The sequence below is a fragment of the Octodon degus genome, unplaced genomic scaffold, assembly GCF_000260255.1.
Source record: "Octodon degus isolate 3935 unplaced genomic scaffold, OctDeg1.0 scaffold00009, whole genome shotgun sequence".
In the NCBI taxonomy this organism is placed as follows: domain Eukaryota; kingdom Metazoa; phylum Chordata; class Mammalia; order Rodentia; family Octodontidae; genus Octodon; species Octodon degus.
This window is the reverse complement of record NW_004524585.1, coordinates 6,182,807-6,199,835: the sequence shown is the minus strand read 5'-3', so window position 1 is coordinate 6,199,835 and position 17,029 is coordinate 6,182,807. Positions and strand designations below refer to the sequence as shown.

The 17,029-nt window shown below is 33.2% G+C and overlaps 1 protein-coding gene across 1 annotated transcript in view; it reads left to right on the top strand.

Annotated features, from left to right (window-relative positions):
- Window positions 1–17,029, top strand: part of Zbtb41 (zinc finger and BTB domain containing 41) — a 46,010-nt gene that overhangs the window by 21,613 nt on the left and 7,368 nt on the right. The window contains exons 7-10 of the mRNA XM_004625304.2: window positions 2,602–2,697; window positions 4,242–4,348; window positions 5,816–5,921; window positions 8,758–8,846. Coding sequence (XP_004625361.1) covers window positions 2,602–2,697; window positions 4,242–4,348; window positions 5,816–5,921; window positions 8,758–8,846 — 398 coding nt within the window. The remainder of the gene's footprint in view (window positions 1–2,601; window positions 2,698–4,241; window positions 4,349–5,815; window positions 5,922–8,757; window positions 8,847–17,029) is intronic.

Here is a 17,029-nt window from a genome sequence, read left to right as displayed (position 1 = left end):
AATATGCCATACTTTTAGGTGATTAGGTGCATCCTCAGTGCTAAGAACAGCCCCAACCCTTCTCCCTACCAGCATTTTGGCTTTTAGATTTTACTTTCCAGCTAGCCAATTAAAATGCTATTTCTGAAAATAGCACAAGGAAAATATTTCTCTTAACAAATGATACACTGATAGAATTGTGTTTTTCTCAAGAGCAACACTAGAAGACAGTGCAGTAGTACCTTCAAAATTCTAAAATAAACTAATCTCTTATGTAAAACTTAACTAAACTAGCAATCAGGTCAGAAGATGAACAGTTTCATTTTCTTGGTGTCTTCAGGAAATAAGCCTTTATTATTTCTCGTAACTAATGAAGTTCGTGCTCTGCTAAAATGAGGGAAAGTGCCTAAAAGGGAAAACAAGCTACAGGAAATAGGAGTTCTAACAATGGGGAGAAGAAAGGGAGTTACCAGGAGGAGGATGAATGAAGATACCAAGATGGCAGATGATATGCCCCATAGTATTGAATACACCTTCCAGGTAGTGGTGTGACTGAAGAATGTGGAAGGTGGTCATTGTCAAGATTTTCTGTGGGCGTGTTTTATCTTTTAAATAGGAGACAGTGCTGGAGGAGGTCTGATTTCTCTGTACTCTGCTTTCTGTAGTACCTCTGTGTCCTAAGGAGGTTCCAATTCTTTATGTCCTTCTGCTTCATTTAACTACAGATGCTCATTTCAAGTCATTGTGTTATTTGGGACTGTCCATGAAAGTTAGAGGTAGGTAACTATGAGCTAAGAAGCAGAAGATATAGAGCCACCTACTTACTTTGAACATGTTTCTGCTAGATTTTTTTTTCAGTACTAGGTGTACACTAGCTCTTTCAGATGTTCCCACTATGGTGAGCCTGTGTTTTCTAATATTCATGACTTTACCCACTGACATACCAGAAAGTCGCTCAAATTCCACCAAACTTTGACCCAGAAATTGTGTTCATATTATTTTTTGTGCCCTTTAGTACTTACTAGTGGCAATATTGTAAGGTTTGTGCTTGCTACTCAGGTTTTCAGAAGTACCTGGTATATTGTTTACACACACACACACACACACACACACACACACACACACACACGTATATAGTAGAACAAAAAAGGGACTGCTTTGTACATGTGGTTATTTCTGAGGAAGGACAAGATTTAGGAGAATCATGTGGAAGCATTTCAGATACCAGTAATTTTCTCATTTTTAATGTATGTATTTGTTTAATATTCTTTATAGTATGTATAAATTTTATATACTCCAGTACATAAAAGTTTCAAAACTAAAGTATTAGAAATGCTGTTTTCTTTAACAGCTGGTTATGATGGAGGAATAGAAAAATCAGTACTACAATGAAACTAAAATTACAGATTGGAAAATTATATAGCTTATTTTATTACAAACTTTTTCGCTATATAGAGATTTCTATAAAAACAAAAAGCAAGTCAGAAACCCAAATAAAAGCTGAGGAGATAGCTTGGCAGTCTAAGCACCTGCCTGGCAAGCACGAAGACCCCGCTTCAATCCCCGGTACTGCATGCTGTGCTGGCCACCGAAATCCTGCATGGTGGCACACACCTGTAATCCCAGTGCTGGGGAGGCTGAGACAGGAGGATCACTATGAGTCTAAATTATGTAGTGAGACCCTGTATCCAAGAAATAAAAAATAAATAAAAATAAAAATAACCATTTTATCTGTATACTATCACTACTTTTAGGGGGTCTAAGAATATTTTAGGAGTATTTTCCACTAAGATGTTTAGAAATGAAACCAGTGCTTGTCCAGTGTTGATGTACCTTATAGAAGAGCACCATCTGCTAGCTGAGTTCTGCTTTCATTTCTTAAACTCATTAAGTAGCAGAGTGATATAAAAATTAAATGATAATTACAGCTAAAAGCCTATAAAAGCCAATCATATTTATCTTTCACTTCCTCCACCCTTACAAAGCTTCACCTTCACTCAACACTTCAGTAAATGAGAAACCCCCAAAATTAGAACTATAGGGTTGCTAGTGACATATTTAGAGTAATGATAGCTGTACAGTGACCCATCCAGAGTCAGTTGGCTAAAAGACTGAGGAATAGAAGTACATCTTCCCATAGGTTGCTTTTTCATTTTCAGAGAGGCATTTGCAACTTTGTCCTAAGCCTTAAGACATTTTTGAAGTAAGTATTGAACACACATTTAGGAGTACTAATAAACTGGATTTGTAAAATATTATTCTACTTAGCAAACTTTACATTATTTTACCTATTCCAGTAATAATTTAGCATTTTTCATTTAATTTCTGAAAGTTTGCTTGTTAAATAATTAAATCTATAAGCAAACCAATGGCAAAGGAGGACAAAGCTAATTTGCTTTATTTATTTATTTATTTATTTATTTATTTTTAAAGATAGAGACGTAAGACGTGCTGTTAGATGAATATAGTGTTAGGAAAAGCAAAAATATTGAAGGAAGAAGGGGGAAGAATTGTGATAATATCTCTTTGCTTGTATATCTTTCAAATAAATATTCTGAAAATCTCTGGGAAATGTATGCATTGGTGTTAAAAGAATTTTAAATGCATGTACTTTTAACACAGAACTACTTTAAAAGAACATTTGCGAATTCACAGTGGAGAAAAGCCTCATCTTTGTAGTATCTGTGGGCAGAGTTTTCGACATGGAAGTTCATACAGGTAAGAAAAGCCATTTTCCTTTATATTGAATAAGAAAAAATTATATCTCCATGATAGTTTTATTTTCTTACTAATTTTTATGTTAAGATATTTCTTAGCCTCTATGATACAGAGTTATGCAAAGAAGAAAACCTTATTGAATAGATTTCCATATAAATATATTCTATATATAAGGTACTAAATATTTTATTAACAAGTTTACTGAAGGGTTTACTAAGTTATCATTACTGAAATTTTTAAAGATTGTTTTTCTTTGAAAATTCGTTAAAATTCTGGTGTTTCCAACTTGGTATATATTTTAAAAGTATTTTTAGCATGACAACAAGATTAAAAACACTTTAATTCTCAATTCTAGAAAATCTTCTAGGGACTTATTTAATTGTTATTATGGCTGACTCTCAGAACGTATTATAGTTTGTAAAATGTTAGGTTTTTTTCCTAAAGATGTAACCTCTTGTGAAATATGTATATAATACTAATTTTTATTAATGGTCTGTAGATTTTAAGTTTTTTTAACCTTTGAAACACTCGGGATTAAACCTATGATCCCACACACTTACCAAGCATCTATCAGTGTGCTATGTTCCTAGTTGTTTTCTAAAAGTTTGAGACAAGGTTTTGATAAGTTGCCTTGGCCACCCTCCAACTTGTGAATCTCCTGCCTCAGCCTTGTAGGTAGCTGAGATTATGGGCATGGACCACCACACCAGGTTTAGAATCTTAGTCTTCAGGCTTTAATATTTACACTTTTGCTTGTAAACTTATCACTAAATTTAAACAAAATGTCTTTCCCTTTAGATGTAGTCTAGTCTGCTTACTAATTTTTGTTACGTTTCCTTTTTATGTTCAAATCAACACTTGTTTTGGCAACTTGAATGGAAAGACTGTTGTTTTCATTAGGGTAGCTAGAAGACTGCGAGGATAAAAACACTTCAAGTTAGATGAAATTTAATAATCTAAACCTTTCATAATCTATTTTAGGGTGACTATAAAATGGCTCCCATTTTGTTCAGTCAATGTGAAGAAAAGTGGTAAAGTGTAATATTCATAAGGTTGAGGTCCACCAGAATACGTAAATGCCCAAATATCAATTATAAGTAGTATTAGTTGTACATAGTAGAGCTAATCCTCAGTTATCTGCTCTGCCATTTACTATTGTAATCATGTAAACACTAAATCCATTTGTCTAATTCCTGAAAAGCATCTAATTTTGTATCTCTGGGACTTGGTTAGTCAGGTAAAGAATTACCCATATATTTACTAAATGTAGCGAAGTAAATAGACTGAGATCTTAACAAGTTGAGATGTATCATCCAGAAATGCTATGAGCCTGTGCAAATGTTGACTTGCATTTTTGGAAGAGTTAAATAAGATCAATTGATAAAACGCTGGCAAGAACTCTGAAAATCATACATAGGAAGCAAATAATATGTGAAGGTGGTTGAGTGGACAGTCCAGTTCTCATTATTTATTTATCACTTATTCATTATCAAGCAGTTTTCTTCTGATCACTGAGTTTCAGTTACCATTTTTTTTTCTCACAGACTTCACTTACGAGTACATCATGATGATAAGCGATATGAATGTGATGAATGTGGGAAAACATTTATTCGTCATGACCACCTCACTAAGCACAAAAAAATACATTCAGGTAAGCTATATTTTGTATCACTAGTTTTAGAATCCTTTTAAAAACAACTGAAAAGAATATAATATTGCATCATAATTATGTTGTAGGCTATAGTTATAATAATTTGGAATATGTTGATCACTTCTTTGTAATGCTGGTTGTAAACTTTTTGGAAAAAGCATCTGGAAAGAAAATTTGATAACATTTTCCATGAAATTTTAGTCATTTGATCAACTTTTGTGGAATGTTGTATATTTAAAGTTTGCTTTTAAACTAATTCCCAAAATTAGCAATTTTTTTTTTTTTTTTTTTTCCAGAACTGGGGATTGAACTCAGGCCCTTGCCCTTGCTAGGCGAGCACTTATTCTACTGAGCCATCTCCCCAGCCCCAGCAATTTTCATGTGGTTTGAATGTGTGTATAATTATTATTGGTGCCTTCCTTAACAGGAGAGATCATCTTAATATTTCTGATTTTTGCTTGTATTTGAGAAGTTGTTGAAACTCTGGTATTTAAAGAGAAATATTTATAATTGGATATTAAAGTTTATGTTATAGTGATCTTTGAAACTGTCATTGGAAAATAGAATCATAATAATCCGCATCAATTTCAGATCTTTATACTGCATATATAATTTTTATATTCTGGGGATTTCTTTCATATTTTCCTCTCAGATTGATGTTCAGGAAGTGCTAAGAGAGCCAACTATGTGAGCACAATAATGGGAAAGAGCCATCTCTGAGCACAGTAGAACAGGTGATTATTATTATTATTATAAGCATAATTTAAATATATATTCATATTGTCACTTTTAAGAGATGCTAAAGGTCTGGTGACTGTTTTCATTGAAGTGAATGCATTGTCATTTTTAGCAAGAGACTTCTAAATTCCTAATTCTAGTCACATGTGTTCATTGCACATTGGCATTCAGAGTGGTTTTTAAACACTAAGATATTGTAAGTAAATGTAAAAATAGAGAATCATCTAGAATTTTCTGTTTGTATGTGTTTTGGCTCATTGCAAACATGAGAAATCCCCATAAGTGAAAATCTTCTAAAAGCAAAGTACAAAGATCTGAAAATGTTCAGGTCCTTTTTTTCAAACAGTAATACAGCCTCATCTCAATTTAATAAATGTTTATTTGAGGTGTTTCATATCCAGACATATAGTCCTAAAAATTATCCTGAATTTTGAAGTAATTTCATTTCTCTTACTCTGTTACATTGAAAGATAAGATTTGATGTCCTCAGCAGAAGGCTGCTGATTTCTTCTGCCAGGGGAAAAGATTCACATGTGTGAAATTAAGTCTGTATTTTTTAAGGAAAGATACTTGAGGAACAGATATAAAGGAAATAATCTAGAATATAAAAAGTGGTTTAATTTCTTGGTATATTTGCCACTGTATGATGTTCCTATTTGGTCATTTGTTTCTGGTGAAAAAAACCTAAAATGCCTACTATAATCAAAATACTCGGGTCTGTATTTTTAGGTGAAAAGGCTCATCAGTGTGAAGAGTGTGGAAAGTGTTTTGGTCGGAGAGATCATCTCACTGTTCATTACAAAAGTGTGCACCTTGGAGAAAAAGTGTGGCAAAAGTAAGTGCAACAGCAGAATTTCTCAGAATTAGTACATTGGCTGAGTCTTTATTGGAGAAAATTTACAGCTTTTCATTTTGTTTAATTAGGGATAGGTCAACTCTTTCTCCAGTTCCTATATCTTCTGTAATCCCTCTATGCTTTTACAAACCTAAAAACATGTTTTTCCTACATGTTTTTATTTAAAGACCAGGAGATGGTAGACACTGACTTTCATTTAAATGCTGAGGCCTTAACGATTAAATTTTGAATTTGCGATTGTTTCACTCAAACATACATTTTAGGGTGAGGGATGTAGCTCAGCAGAACAGAGCCTGCCCGGCAAGCATGAGGTCCTCAGTTCCGTTCCCTGGTACCAAAAAACTCCAAAACTTTTTAAACACAGTGCTATGTTGCTCACTAAATTAAATTTTGAGCAGTTTGTAACTTTATTCTCTTTATGATAAAAATAGAGGGCTTGTACTGCTTTTTATTTCAGTGTTAAATTTATTTTATTGATAAGTTCGAAAGTAAAATTTATGTTAAGTAAACTGATGACAGCAGTGTCAGCTTTTTCCCTATGTTTTTGTTAATGCATATTAAATTTACAAGATACCATGTTTCTTTGTAGGATTTTCATACATTCATATAACATTTCAGTCATATCCATCGCCCTATGACCTACACTCCCTTAGACACCGTCCCCCTTCGTCAATCCCCTTCCTCTTGTCTAATGGTTTTCCTCCTATTTTCATGTCACCTTTTTGTTTTGCTAAATTCCACTTAACGGGAAGCATGTGAAACTTGTCTTATTGAGCCTGCCATTTCAGTTATTGTAATGTAATCCATTTACCTCCAAAGATGTTATTTTGTCTTTATGGCTGAATAATAATCTGTTTGTTTGTTTTGTGTGTGTGTGTGTGTGTGTGTGTGTGTGTGTCTGTCTGTCTGTCTGTCTGTCTGTCTGTCTGTGTCTCTATGTGTGTATTACTTTTTTTTATCCATTTATCTTGGCCATTGTGGATTGTACTGCCATAAACGTGGGTAGGCTGACTTTCATTCCTTCAAGTATATACCAAGGTGTGGCATAACTAGATCATATGATAGTTTTGCTTTTAGCTTATTTTACTGATTTCTCTAATGATTGTAGTAATTTATAGTCCCACCAAAGATGTGTAAAAAATTTTTTTCCCCACACATGCTCACCAGCAGTTACTCTTTATGATACCTATTCTGATTGTGATGGGATAGAATCTCTGTATAATCTTTATTTGTAGCTCTCTGATGATTAAAGATACCAAACATTATTAATGTAATTATCAGATATATGTATTTCTTTTTTTGAGAAGTGTCTGTTGAGTTCATTTGCCCATTTTTTATTAGATAGTTCTATTGAAGTTTAATTTTTTAAAGTTCTTTAGGTATTGGTAGTGGGAGTATTGATCCTCATTTGGAAGAATAGCAAAGATTTTTCTCCCATTCTGTAGGTTGTCTCTTGACAACCTATTAATGTTTCTTTTCCTATGCAGACAGCTTTTCATTTGATGCAACCTGATTTGTTGATTTTTGTAGTTGTCTTCAGAGCTGTTAGAGTCTTATCTAGGAAATCTTTATGTGTACCTATAACTTCAAATGTTTTCTCCTGTTTTATTGTGTTTCAAAGTTGTAGACTTTTTACCTAGGTCTTTGCATTAAATCCATAGATTGCTTTCAGTAATGTAGCCATTTTAACAGTATTAATTCTGCCAACCCTTGAACATGAAAGAATGTCTTTCAATTTGTTATGTCTTCCTCAATTTCTTTCTTCAGTGTTATGTAATTTTCATGGTAGAGGATTTTCATACCCTTGATCATATTGTTTCTTCAGTATATTGACTCTTAAACTACTCTGATGAGATTGAGCATGTTCAGGGTGGTAAAGGCTGTAGACATCTTAAGCTACTCTGAATTGAATTCTTTTTCAAAAAAAATTTTAGTGGGTTCATTATTGGTGTATAAAGTTATTGATTTTAATTTTGATGTTGTATTCTGCTCCTTTGCTGAATTGTTACTCATATCTAAGTCTTTTGCTTGAGTTTCAGGGTCTTTTAGGCATAGCATCATATAATCTACAAATCAGAATAACTTGACTTCTTTCTATTGAATCCTTCTACTTTTCTTGCCTAATTGCTGTAGCTAAAATTTCAAGCACAATTTTTAATAGGAGTGACGACAGGAAAACCTACTCTCATGCCTGAATTTAGAAGAAATGCTTCCAGTTTTTTCCAGTTTAGTATTATGGTGGCTATGTGTTTATCATAGTGATAGTTTTTGTTGTGTTAAGTATGATCCTTCTATACCTAGTTTCTTTTTTTTTTCCTGCAGAGCAATATCAGCTTTTTTGTGAATGCAGAATTTGAAATTATTGCTATTTCTTTTTAATCATACTTAGTACCTATTTACATAAAATGTATTCACTTGTTTTAGTATATAATTTAATACTTTTCACCACGATCAAAAGTAGAAGAGTTTTATGCTATAAAAATTCTGCTGTCACTTTTTACTGGTACTCTGTAGTGAGTCCTTCCTTTCTTTTTCAGTTCACTATTGATGTGTTTTTGTTCCTACAATTTTCCTTTGTACAATTAATGGCTGATAGTAATAAAAGTTCAGCAAGTCAAGGCAGGACATCTTTTTATAGATTTGATTGATGAATATAACTGGAAGAGCAAGAACTAGAGGCAGTATCCAGTATTAAAATACTTGTTTCTACTGGTTTGTATGTTTTACTACTGTGGTAATTAAATGTAGGATTATAAATATGTAAAATATTTTCATTGTTATTAAGGTTATGCTGAAACTAAACTTATTTTCTTAGATATAAAGCGACATTTCATCAGTGTGATGTTTGTAAGAAGATTTTTAAAGGAAAATCAAGTTTGGAAATGCATTTTCGGACACATTCAGGTAAAACTTCTTGAGCATTATATATATAAACATATATATATAATATATATATATATATATTATATATATATACACACACACACATTTTATGTAAATTATTTAGCAGTAAAACATGTTCACTCAGGTCAACAATTTCTGACACTGCCAGTCAAGAGGAAGACCCAATGCTATTACGGACTACTGGACTCTTTTAGAATATTTTGCTGAGTTAACACACCTATAATATTCAAATAACTGAACTAAACAAAAAAGGGGATACAGATGAATGTCCATTTTGTATCTGTGTATTCAAAATGGTTAGGATAGATATATAGTTACATTCTCTTAATGAATAGAGGGATTTGTTGTAATAGTGTTTGTAAATAGGATGTCATGTCTGCATCTTGTACAGATAACCTCTAGGAAGAGAGTATGCAATGTGTTAATTACTGAAATTGACCTACCAATTTGATTTGAAACTGTCTCATTGCTATTTGTCTCTCAATAAAATTATGGGAAAAAAAAAAACATGTCCATATATGTTCTTAGTGGAATATTTTTCAGCATTAAGAGTTGTTCTTATTACAGCTGGGGAGATGGCTCAATGGAATAAGAGCTTCCCTGGCAAGCTCAGGGGCCTGAGTTCAATCCCCAGTTCTGCAAAAAAGGAGTTGTACTTATGGCAGGCACAGTGGCTTTCACCTGAAATACTAGCTACCTGCTTATTTTCTTCTCTTTTATTAAAAAGGAATAATAATGATATGCCCTTATTGTTCTGTTTACCAAAGTCAGTACTGTATAATTTTCCTTTGTATCGGTTAATCCTGATATATAGGTAATTAATGTTCAATATATTCTGAAGTTTTCATTTTCTTTTTGTTATTTCTGTGGTGTTTTTGAAGTGGGGTCTCGCTATGTAGTTTAGGTCTCAAACTCAAAGTGACCCTCTTGCTCAGCCTCCTGACTGCTGGGATTACAGGCTTATGCCATCACACCTGGCCTCATTTTTCTAGCTCTTCCCTTTTTTCCCTGTTTGGGAAGCAGTTACAGTTTGAAATTTAGACTGTGTTGAATTTTTGTCTTAGTCTTTTTTGCCTTCATATGATGTTACCAGTTTTTTTTTTTTAAATTTGAAGAGAAAGCCCTATTTATACAATTATAATTGTTTTGTTCTATACTGTTTGGATTTTATCAAGTTGCTATTCAAAAAGAGAAAAATAATTCATTTCAAAAATTTTAGAATGTCAGATAACTGAATTTTAGGTTTTAAGCATCAAAGAATTACAAAGATTTATTATCAGTGCAGTGCTGTTATTAAAAAAAAAATTATACCTTTCTCCAAATGAAAAAGTTGTAATGGGGGGGGGCACATATGTGGAAATGTAAACTGAGCAGACTGAATTCTGAATTCTGTCTTCTACACCAGTTACAAGAAAGCAAGCGCCTAGTGGAATTTATGACTGGAAAGAGATGGTAAACTTACAGAAAGTTTATTTGAGACCATTGATGATTTAAGAATTATAAATAAAGGAAATCTTTAATAATAGTGATTGAATTGCATTAGAATTTTTGAAAACATTGATTTCTAGCACTGTAATTTTGTGGCCAATAACAATATATAATTCCTACTAGATACAGTTACACGTTGTAATCTCAGCACTTGGGAGCTGAGGTGGGAGAATTATGATGAGTTTGAAGCCAGCCTGGGCTACATAGTAAGTCTAAGACCTGAGAGTGTAACCCTGTCTCTAAAGGCCAAAAGAAAATAAATAAATGTATATTTTGAAATCAGGGCCTTATGCATAGTAGGCTACTGAGTTCTATTATATGTATATAATTGAAATTAATTAATTTAATTAAATCTCTGCTTTTTGAAAATTGAGTTATAGTAATTATCTGTGTTACAGAATAAAACACACTATCGTTACGGAATGAGGAGAACAAGTTTAAAGCTGGGGTCAGCAAACATTTGTACAGGGCCAGATAGTACATATTTGAGGCTATGTGAACCAGCCAGTTCTGTCAATTGCTTGATCTGTTCTTGCTTCATGAAAGCAGTGCAGACTACATGTAAACAATGAGTTGCATTTTAATAAAATTATTGACAAATGCAGTACAGGCAGCAAAACCTGTTGTCTTCTTATAGGATATAGTTTGTGACCTTTTAAAATGGTCAGCAGGATACTTGGACAGGACCTCACATAGTGGCTGCTCCAAGAGCTGAGTACTACGTGCCCAAATTCATTTTTGAGACATAGATCCACAAGCTTGATTTTGCCAGTGTGTGAGAGTTACAAGTTTTTTGAATATTTCATAATAATCATTAGAAATAGATTAATGAAACCATTAACTTACTAATCTTCTACAGAATGAGACTTTAGTATCTGTTGGATAGAATGACTTTATCCAAGAGAGTAGCGTTGCTACCTTTATTAATCCAGAAGGAAAATTGACAAATGTTGACACAGAGTAAAAGTAGGTAGTAATTTTATAGAATGGAAATAATCAAGGGCATTGAACCATTATTACCTTTAGAGTAATTTTGTTCTCCTCACTCTTTTCTGTAGTCAGCATAGTCTTAGTGCCCTACATGTGCTGCTCAGTTCTCATACCGTGGTATCTCCTTACTAGGTCTTCTGTTGTGTTACTATATCCTTTCTGCACATAAGGTACAGTATAATAGATTAGTTAGAAAGCATAAGCTTTTTTTCCTGCACATGGATTATTCTCATCCATGTGTTTTGATGGTATAATCCTAAGAGAAGTGACTATGTTTTATGTTCATTTTGTTGAAATATCGTACATTAATTAAAACTGGCATAAAGCTGACATCAGATTAAGGAGTTGATTTTGCAACTTAATTGATTTTCTCTTTTAACTCAGGGTGAATTGACTTTGAATTTGACTTTTATTGAACCATTACATTGAAGTACACAGGCCTTATTGAGCAGCTCAGTGAATTTTTATTACAAATATTTCAACATAGCCACAACTCCAATGCAGCTGTAGAACACCACTAGGACTCAGGAAACATCCTTCATGGCCCTCTCAGTCAATAACCTCCTTGCAATGATAATGATTATTTTTACTTATGTCACTAAAAATTGGTTTTGCTTGCTTCAACCTCAGATAGATAGAGTCACATAGTATGTACTCTTCTTTTAAAATCTGTCTACTTTGGGTCAGTAGTGGGACTGTGAGATTATTCTACAGCAATAGTTTACTTTTCTTATGATATGAACATACCATACTTATTCTATTCTACTCTGGTGGACACATAGTCTGTATTTACGTGGTTCTATTAAGAACAAACCTCTCACATTCTTTTCCATGTCTGATAGGTATACTTCTGGCCCAGGATTCCTGGCTCAGAAAAATCTAAATGTTCTACTTTAATAGAAACTACACTACTAAGCAATTTTTAAAGATAGTTTTATTGATTTACACTACTACTAGCAGTATAAGAAAATTCTAGTCACTCCATATTTTCACAAACATTTGATACTGTCTTTTTTTTGCTAATTGATGCTTATATAGTACTATCTGAAAATATCTTTATCTCTGTGATGAGTAATGATGTTGAGCACCTTTCTACAATTCATGTCCTCACTGACCATTTGGTTATCTATTTTATAGAATCCCAGATTAGTTTTTCTATTCATTTCCTCAAATTGGATTGTGTGTTTTCTTTTTTCCCTAATCCATTTGTAACTGTTCTTTGTATATTCTTCACATTATTTCATTGTGTGTGTGTATTTGTATGTTTTTCAATCTGTCTCCTCCCCCTTCTTCCCCCCACCCCACTCATCCTCTCTCTTTCTCATTACCATCTATTCTTCTTAGCATTTCTGGAATTAAACCCAGATTAATTTGGAATATGGTATCCTTTTAATCCTATCATGATGCACTCAGGGTGTGCTACATCCTATATGTGATAGAGTACCACTTATCTTATACAGTCAAATTAAATTTATTTAGATTTATTGGCTTTTTGTGGAAGAATTATACTGCCTATCTTTATTCTGTTGTCATGTTCCCATTAAATTTTGTTGTTATAATTGTGAAGGTCTCAAAAAATGACTGAATAATAATATATCTTTGTTAGTTACCTGGAGAAGTTTATGTAAAATTGGCATCATATTGTGATTAATGTTTGGAAGAATTCACTGATGAGGGGCCGGGGAGATGGCTCAGTAGAATAAGGTGACTCAGTTCACCCCGGGGTTCCGCAAAAAAAAAAAAAAAAAAAAAAAAAAAAGTTCACTGATGAATCCCTCTGACTTAATTATTTTCTGTAGAGAAAGATTTTAGTTTTTTATAGTACTAGGAATTGAAATCAGGGCCTTATGCATAGTAGGCTACTGAGTTACATCTCTAGCCTAATTAAAGATTTTTAAAAATAATTATAGAGCTATTCAGCATTCACCTTTTTTATCTTAAGGGATTCTGTTTGAAATAGAAAGCTACCGGCAGAATTCATGTTTTTTTTATTTTTGATAATTATAGTATCTTTCATGAAAAACTTTCTTTATTCCTGTTGCTAGTAATATATTTTTTCTTTCTGGGGATTTACGGATTTTATTAATCTTTTCAAATAAGCAGTAGGTGTTGTTATTTTTTTCTCTTTAAAATTTGTTTTTCATTCTTTATGTATTTTCATTCCTTGTGTATTCTTTGGGTGTGACTTCTTTTTTGTCTTAGCCTTTTTATGTAGATACCTAAATTTACTTTAAAGATATACATTATTCTCTATATTGCTTTAGGTATATTCGTACCTCAATTTCACATTCCCACTATAATTCAGTTAAAATATATTCTAACATCTATTCTGATTTTTTTCTCATTCACAGTTTACTTAGAATTATTCTTCAATATCTAAGTATTATGATATTGATTTCTAGCTTTGCTATACTCTGGAACAACACTCAGTTTTTCACCATCATACTTTTTTACTTTTTTTTACTTATTCTACAGGATCCTGAGAAATCTATATTAAAATCTCTAACCTAACCATCATTATAATTTTTATTTTTCATTTTTTGTTTCTTTTTTTGCATTATATATTTTGAGACTGTGTTATTAGATATTTACAACTTGTTACATTCTTCTGTTGAAATGTCATTTTGTCATAATAAAATACCCCTCTGTAATGAGATCATACTTTAGATACTGTTGAATCGTATTTTTTTCTCTTTTACTTTTTCTAAGGCATGTTTAAGATGTATGTCTTTAATTATTATTTAATTACCTGTTGTACATAATAACAATTTTTAACTTGGAATATTTAGTTCATTTATTTTGATTTCTCATTTAGGCTTAAATGGGTCATGTGATATGTAACATCTATTCTTTATACTTTCATTTTTACTTTCTTTTTATCTTGTATTTAGGACAGGGTATACAGGGTCTCTCTGCGTAGATTGGACTCCTAGTGAACTTTCTGTTTACAGCCTCATAAGAGCTGGAATTACAGGCACATGCCACCACATTCAGTCTCAGTTACCATCTCAGCATGCCCCAGGGGCGGGGCGGCATGACAGACCACAGTATCAAACCCTTGGCCCCTGTGTCTGCCTAAGCAGGCGCTTTAATCTCCTGAACTATTTGGTCAGCCCTATTTTTATTTTCTTTATAATTATTTTTTTAATCCATTTTCCCTTCAGCTTGTAAAATATGTTTTCATTATTCTTTTAGTGATTACCGTGAAGATAACTATGTATATCCTAAACTAGAAGCACTTTGCCTTGTAGAAATGATAAAAGAATTAAAATTATTCACTTTTCTTTTTTTTTTTTTTTTTGGTCTAAATGCCCTGAGGGGTGGTTTGCCTGGCTGTAGTGTTGTGGGGATCGAACTACAGCAACCTGAGGTTGACTGCTTTGTGGAAGCAGCCACTTAAACAACTGAGCTAAGGCCAGGCCCCCATATTCACTTTTATGATAATGCAATTTATAACAACCCATCTTTTATCTAATATTTATATTATTTCTACAATTTTGCATGCACTTTAAAGCATGTAAATCTTTTTTTATATTTTAATAATTTTATTGAGAAAGAAGTAGCAATGAGATAGTTTCAAAACAGGTTAGTAGTATAGTTACAATAATTAATTCATATATTGTATGTGCATGAATTCAGCAGAGTAGTCCAATATAGTCCAGTAGTCAATAATAGTAGTGGGTTATCTGCAAGACTGGCAGTGTCAGAAGTTGTTGACTTGAGCCTTTTACAGCTCAGCAGATTAATATGGCTTTACTTTTTATACCTTGGTTTTATACTTTTCTGCTGGATGGTTAAGACCAAGATAAAGCAAGACCTAAATAACAAAAAATGTAACTTTTGTATCTGACAAGGTCAGTCAAATCCCCTCATAGCAATGTGTTATTACTAGGGTCATGCTTGGAATGCCTGTCATTCTGGTCTTCTAAATACATACTGCTTGTCATGTCATGCCAATTATTGTCATACTGTCTCTCAAGTAAATGTTTAAAAATAAAAGCAGTAATAAATGAAAACAAGAGTCAAGAAAAAAGATGTCATAGGACTGTCCTACAATGCTGTACATGGTTAGATTTCTAAATTTTTGTATAAAAATATGTGTTTACTCGTATTTATTAAAATATTTTTTAATTTTTCTTTTTTTCTTCATGTTCGGTAGGGATTTGAAGTTTAACATATCAATACTTTATTTGTTTTTCCCATAATTTTATTGAGAAACAAATGGCAATGAGACAGTTTCAAACCAAAATGGTAGGACAGTTTCAATAATTAACACATTGCATACATTCTTCCTAGCAGTTCATTGCTGTACAAGATGCGGACATGATATTCTATTTACAAACACTATTAGAACAAATCCCTCTATCCATTAAGAGAATGTAACTATATATCTATTCTAACCATTATTAACATATCAATACTTGATGGAAAATACCTGTTCCATGTTATATCTAAGATGTTTGATATTCAGACAGATAGTGAGGTTAAGCTCAATTGTGTATGTTATAGGGTAATAATATCATTAAGCTTCTCTTCTGGAGGGTTAACAACTTAAGTTTGCAGACTAAAAATTAGAGAAAAGGGCTATAAGGACAGCCAACATTTTGGCCCTAGCCTTTCAAGGTCAGTGAAGATTCAGGAGTAGGAGAACCTGTACTGCAATATCCTATAACTCAGTGGTGTCCCAAATTTCTGATCAAGGAGATTATGGGGCCACAGAGCAATGTGATCGATGATGTAGAGTGTGCCTAAGGAGAGTCACGTGGAGAGAAAACATTCTCTCAGGCTTTCTCAGAGAGCAAATTGGTCAAGCAATGGCCGTGACTCATCCACATGACTGACACTGACAAAGGATCTACAAACTGCTCTACAGGGTTTCAGGGTAAGTCCCAAGGGGATTTGACTGACCTTGTCACATGTAAGTCAGTAATTACTATTCTTGTTGTAATGGGGATTGTTTCCAGTAGTGCTCTGGCCCTGAGCTACATCCCCAACAGACATGCACTCCTTTTTTTCTTGAGACAGGTTTTGCTAAGTTACTCAAGCTAGTCTTGAACTTGGGATTCTCTTGCATTAGCTTCTGCATGGCTAGGATTACATTCATGAACATGGAGCCCTGCAATTTTCTTGGTTTAAGTAAGTAATGTCATCTACACTTAATCATGTATTTACCCCTTACTGTTTGCTCCTTCTTACATTGCCATTCTTCATCAAGAATTGTTTCCTTCTACATAAGAAATAGCATATTTCCTTAGTTTTTATTTCTCTGAACTCTGATCTCTGTCTCCTAAGCACCCTTAGATTTCTGAAAACCTGCCAGCCATTTAGTTTCTCAGTTGTGGTTTCCAGCTCTCGCACCCATCTAGTATTCAGCTTTGGAATTAGCACGTATAGATATTTTTGGTTAATTTTTCTCTTGTTCTTTCCTCATCGGGCTTCTGACAGCTCAAGTACCAGTCTTATGTTCCTATTCCACTCACATTTCCTCAAGCCCTGGGCTGCAACTTGTCTTCTGTTCCGCACACTGAGTCTAGAAGTGCACTAGTGAGAGAAGCCCTGCCACACTTATGTGTCCCCAGCTGTTTGCCTTCTTGAGTTCTAGCTGAGCTGGTTGTGCTTTTTCTGTCTGTTAATAGTAGGAATGTTTTGTTTTCTTTTACTTTTACCCTTTTATTATCCCCCTCTCCAACAAGATGCATGGTGTA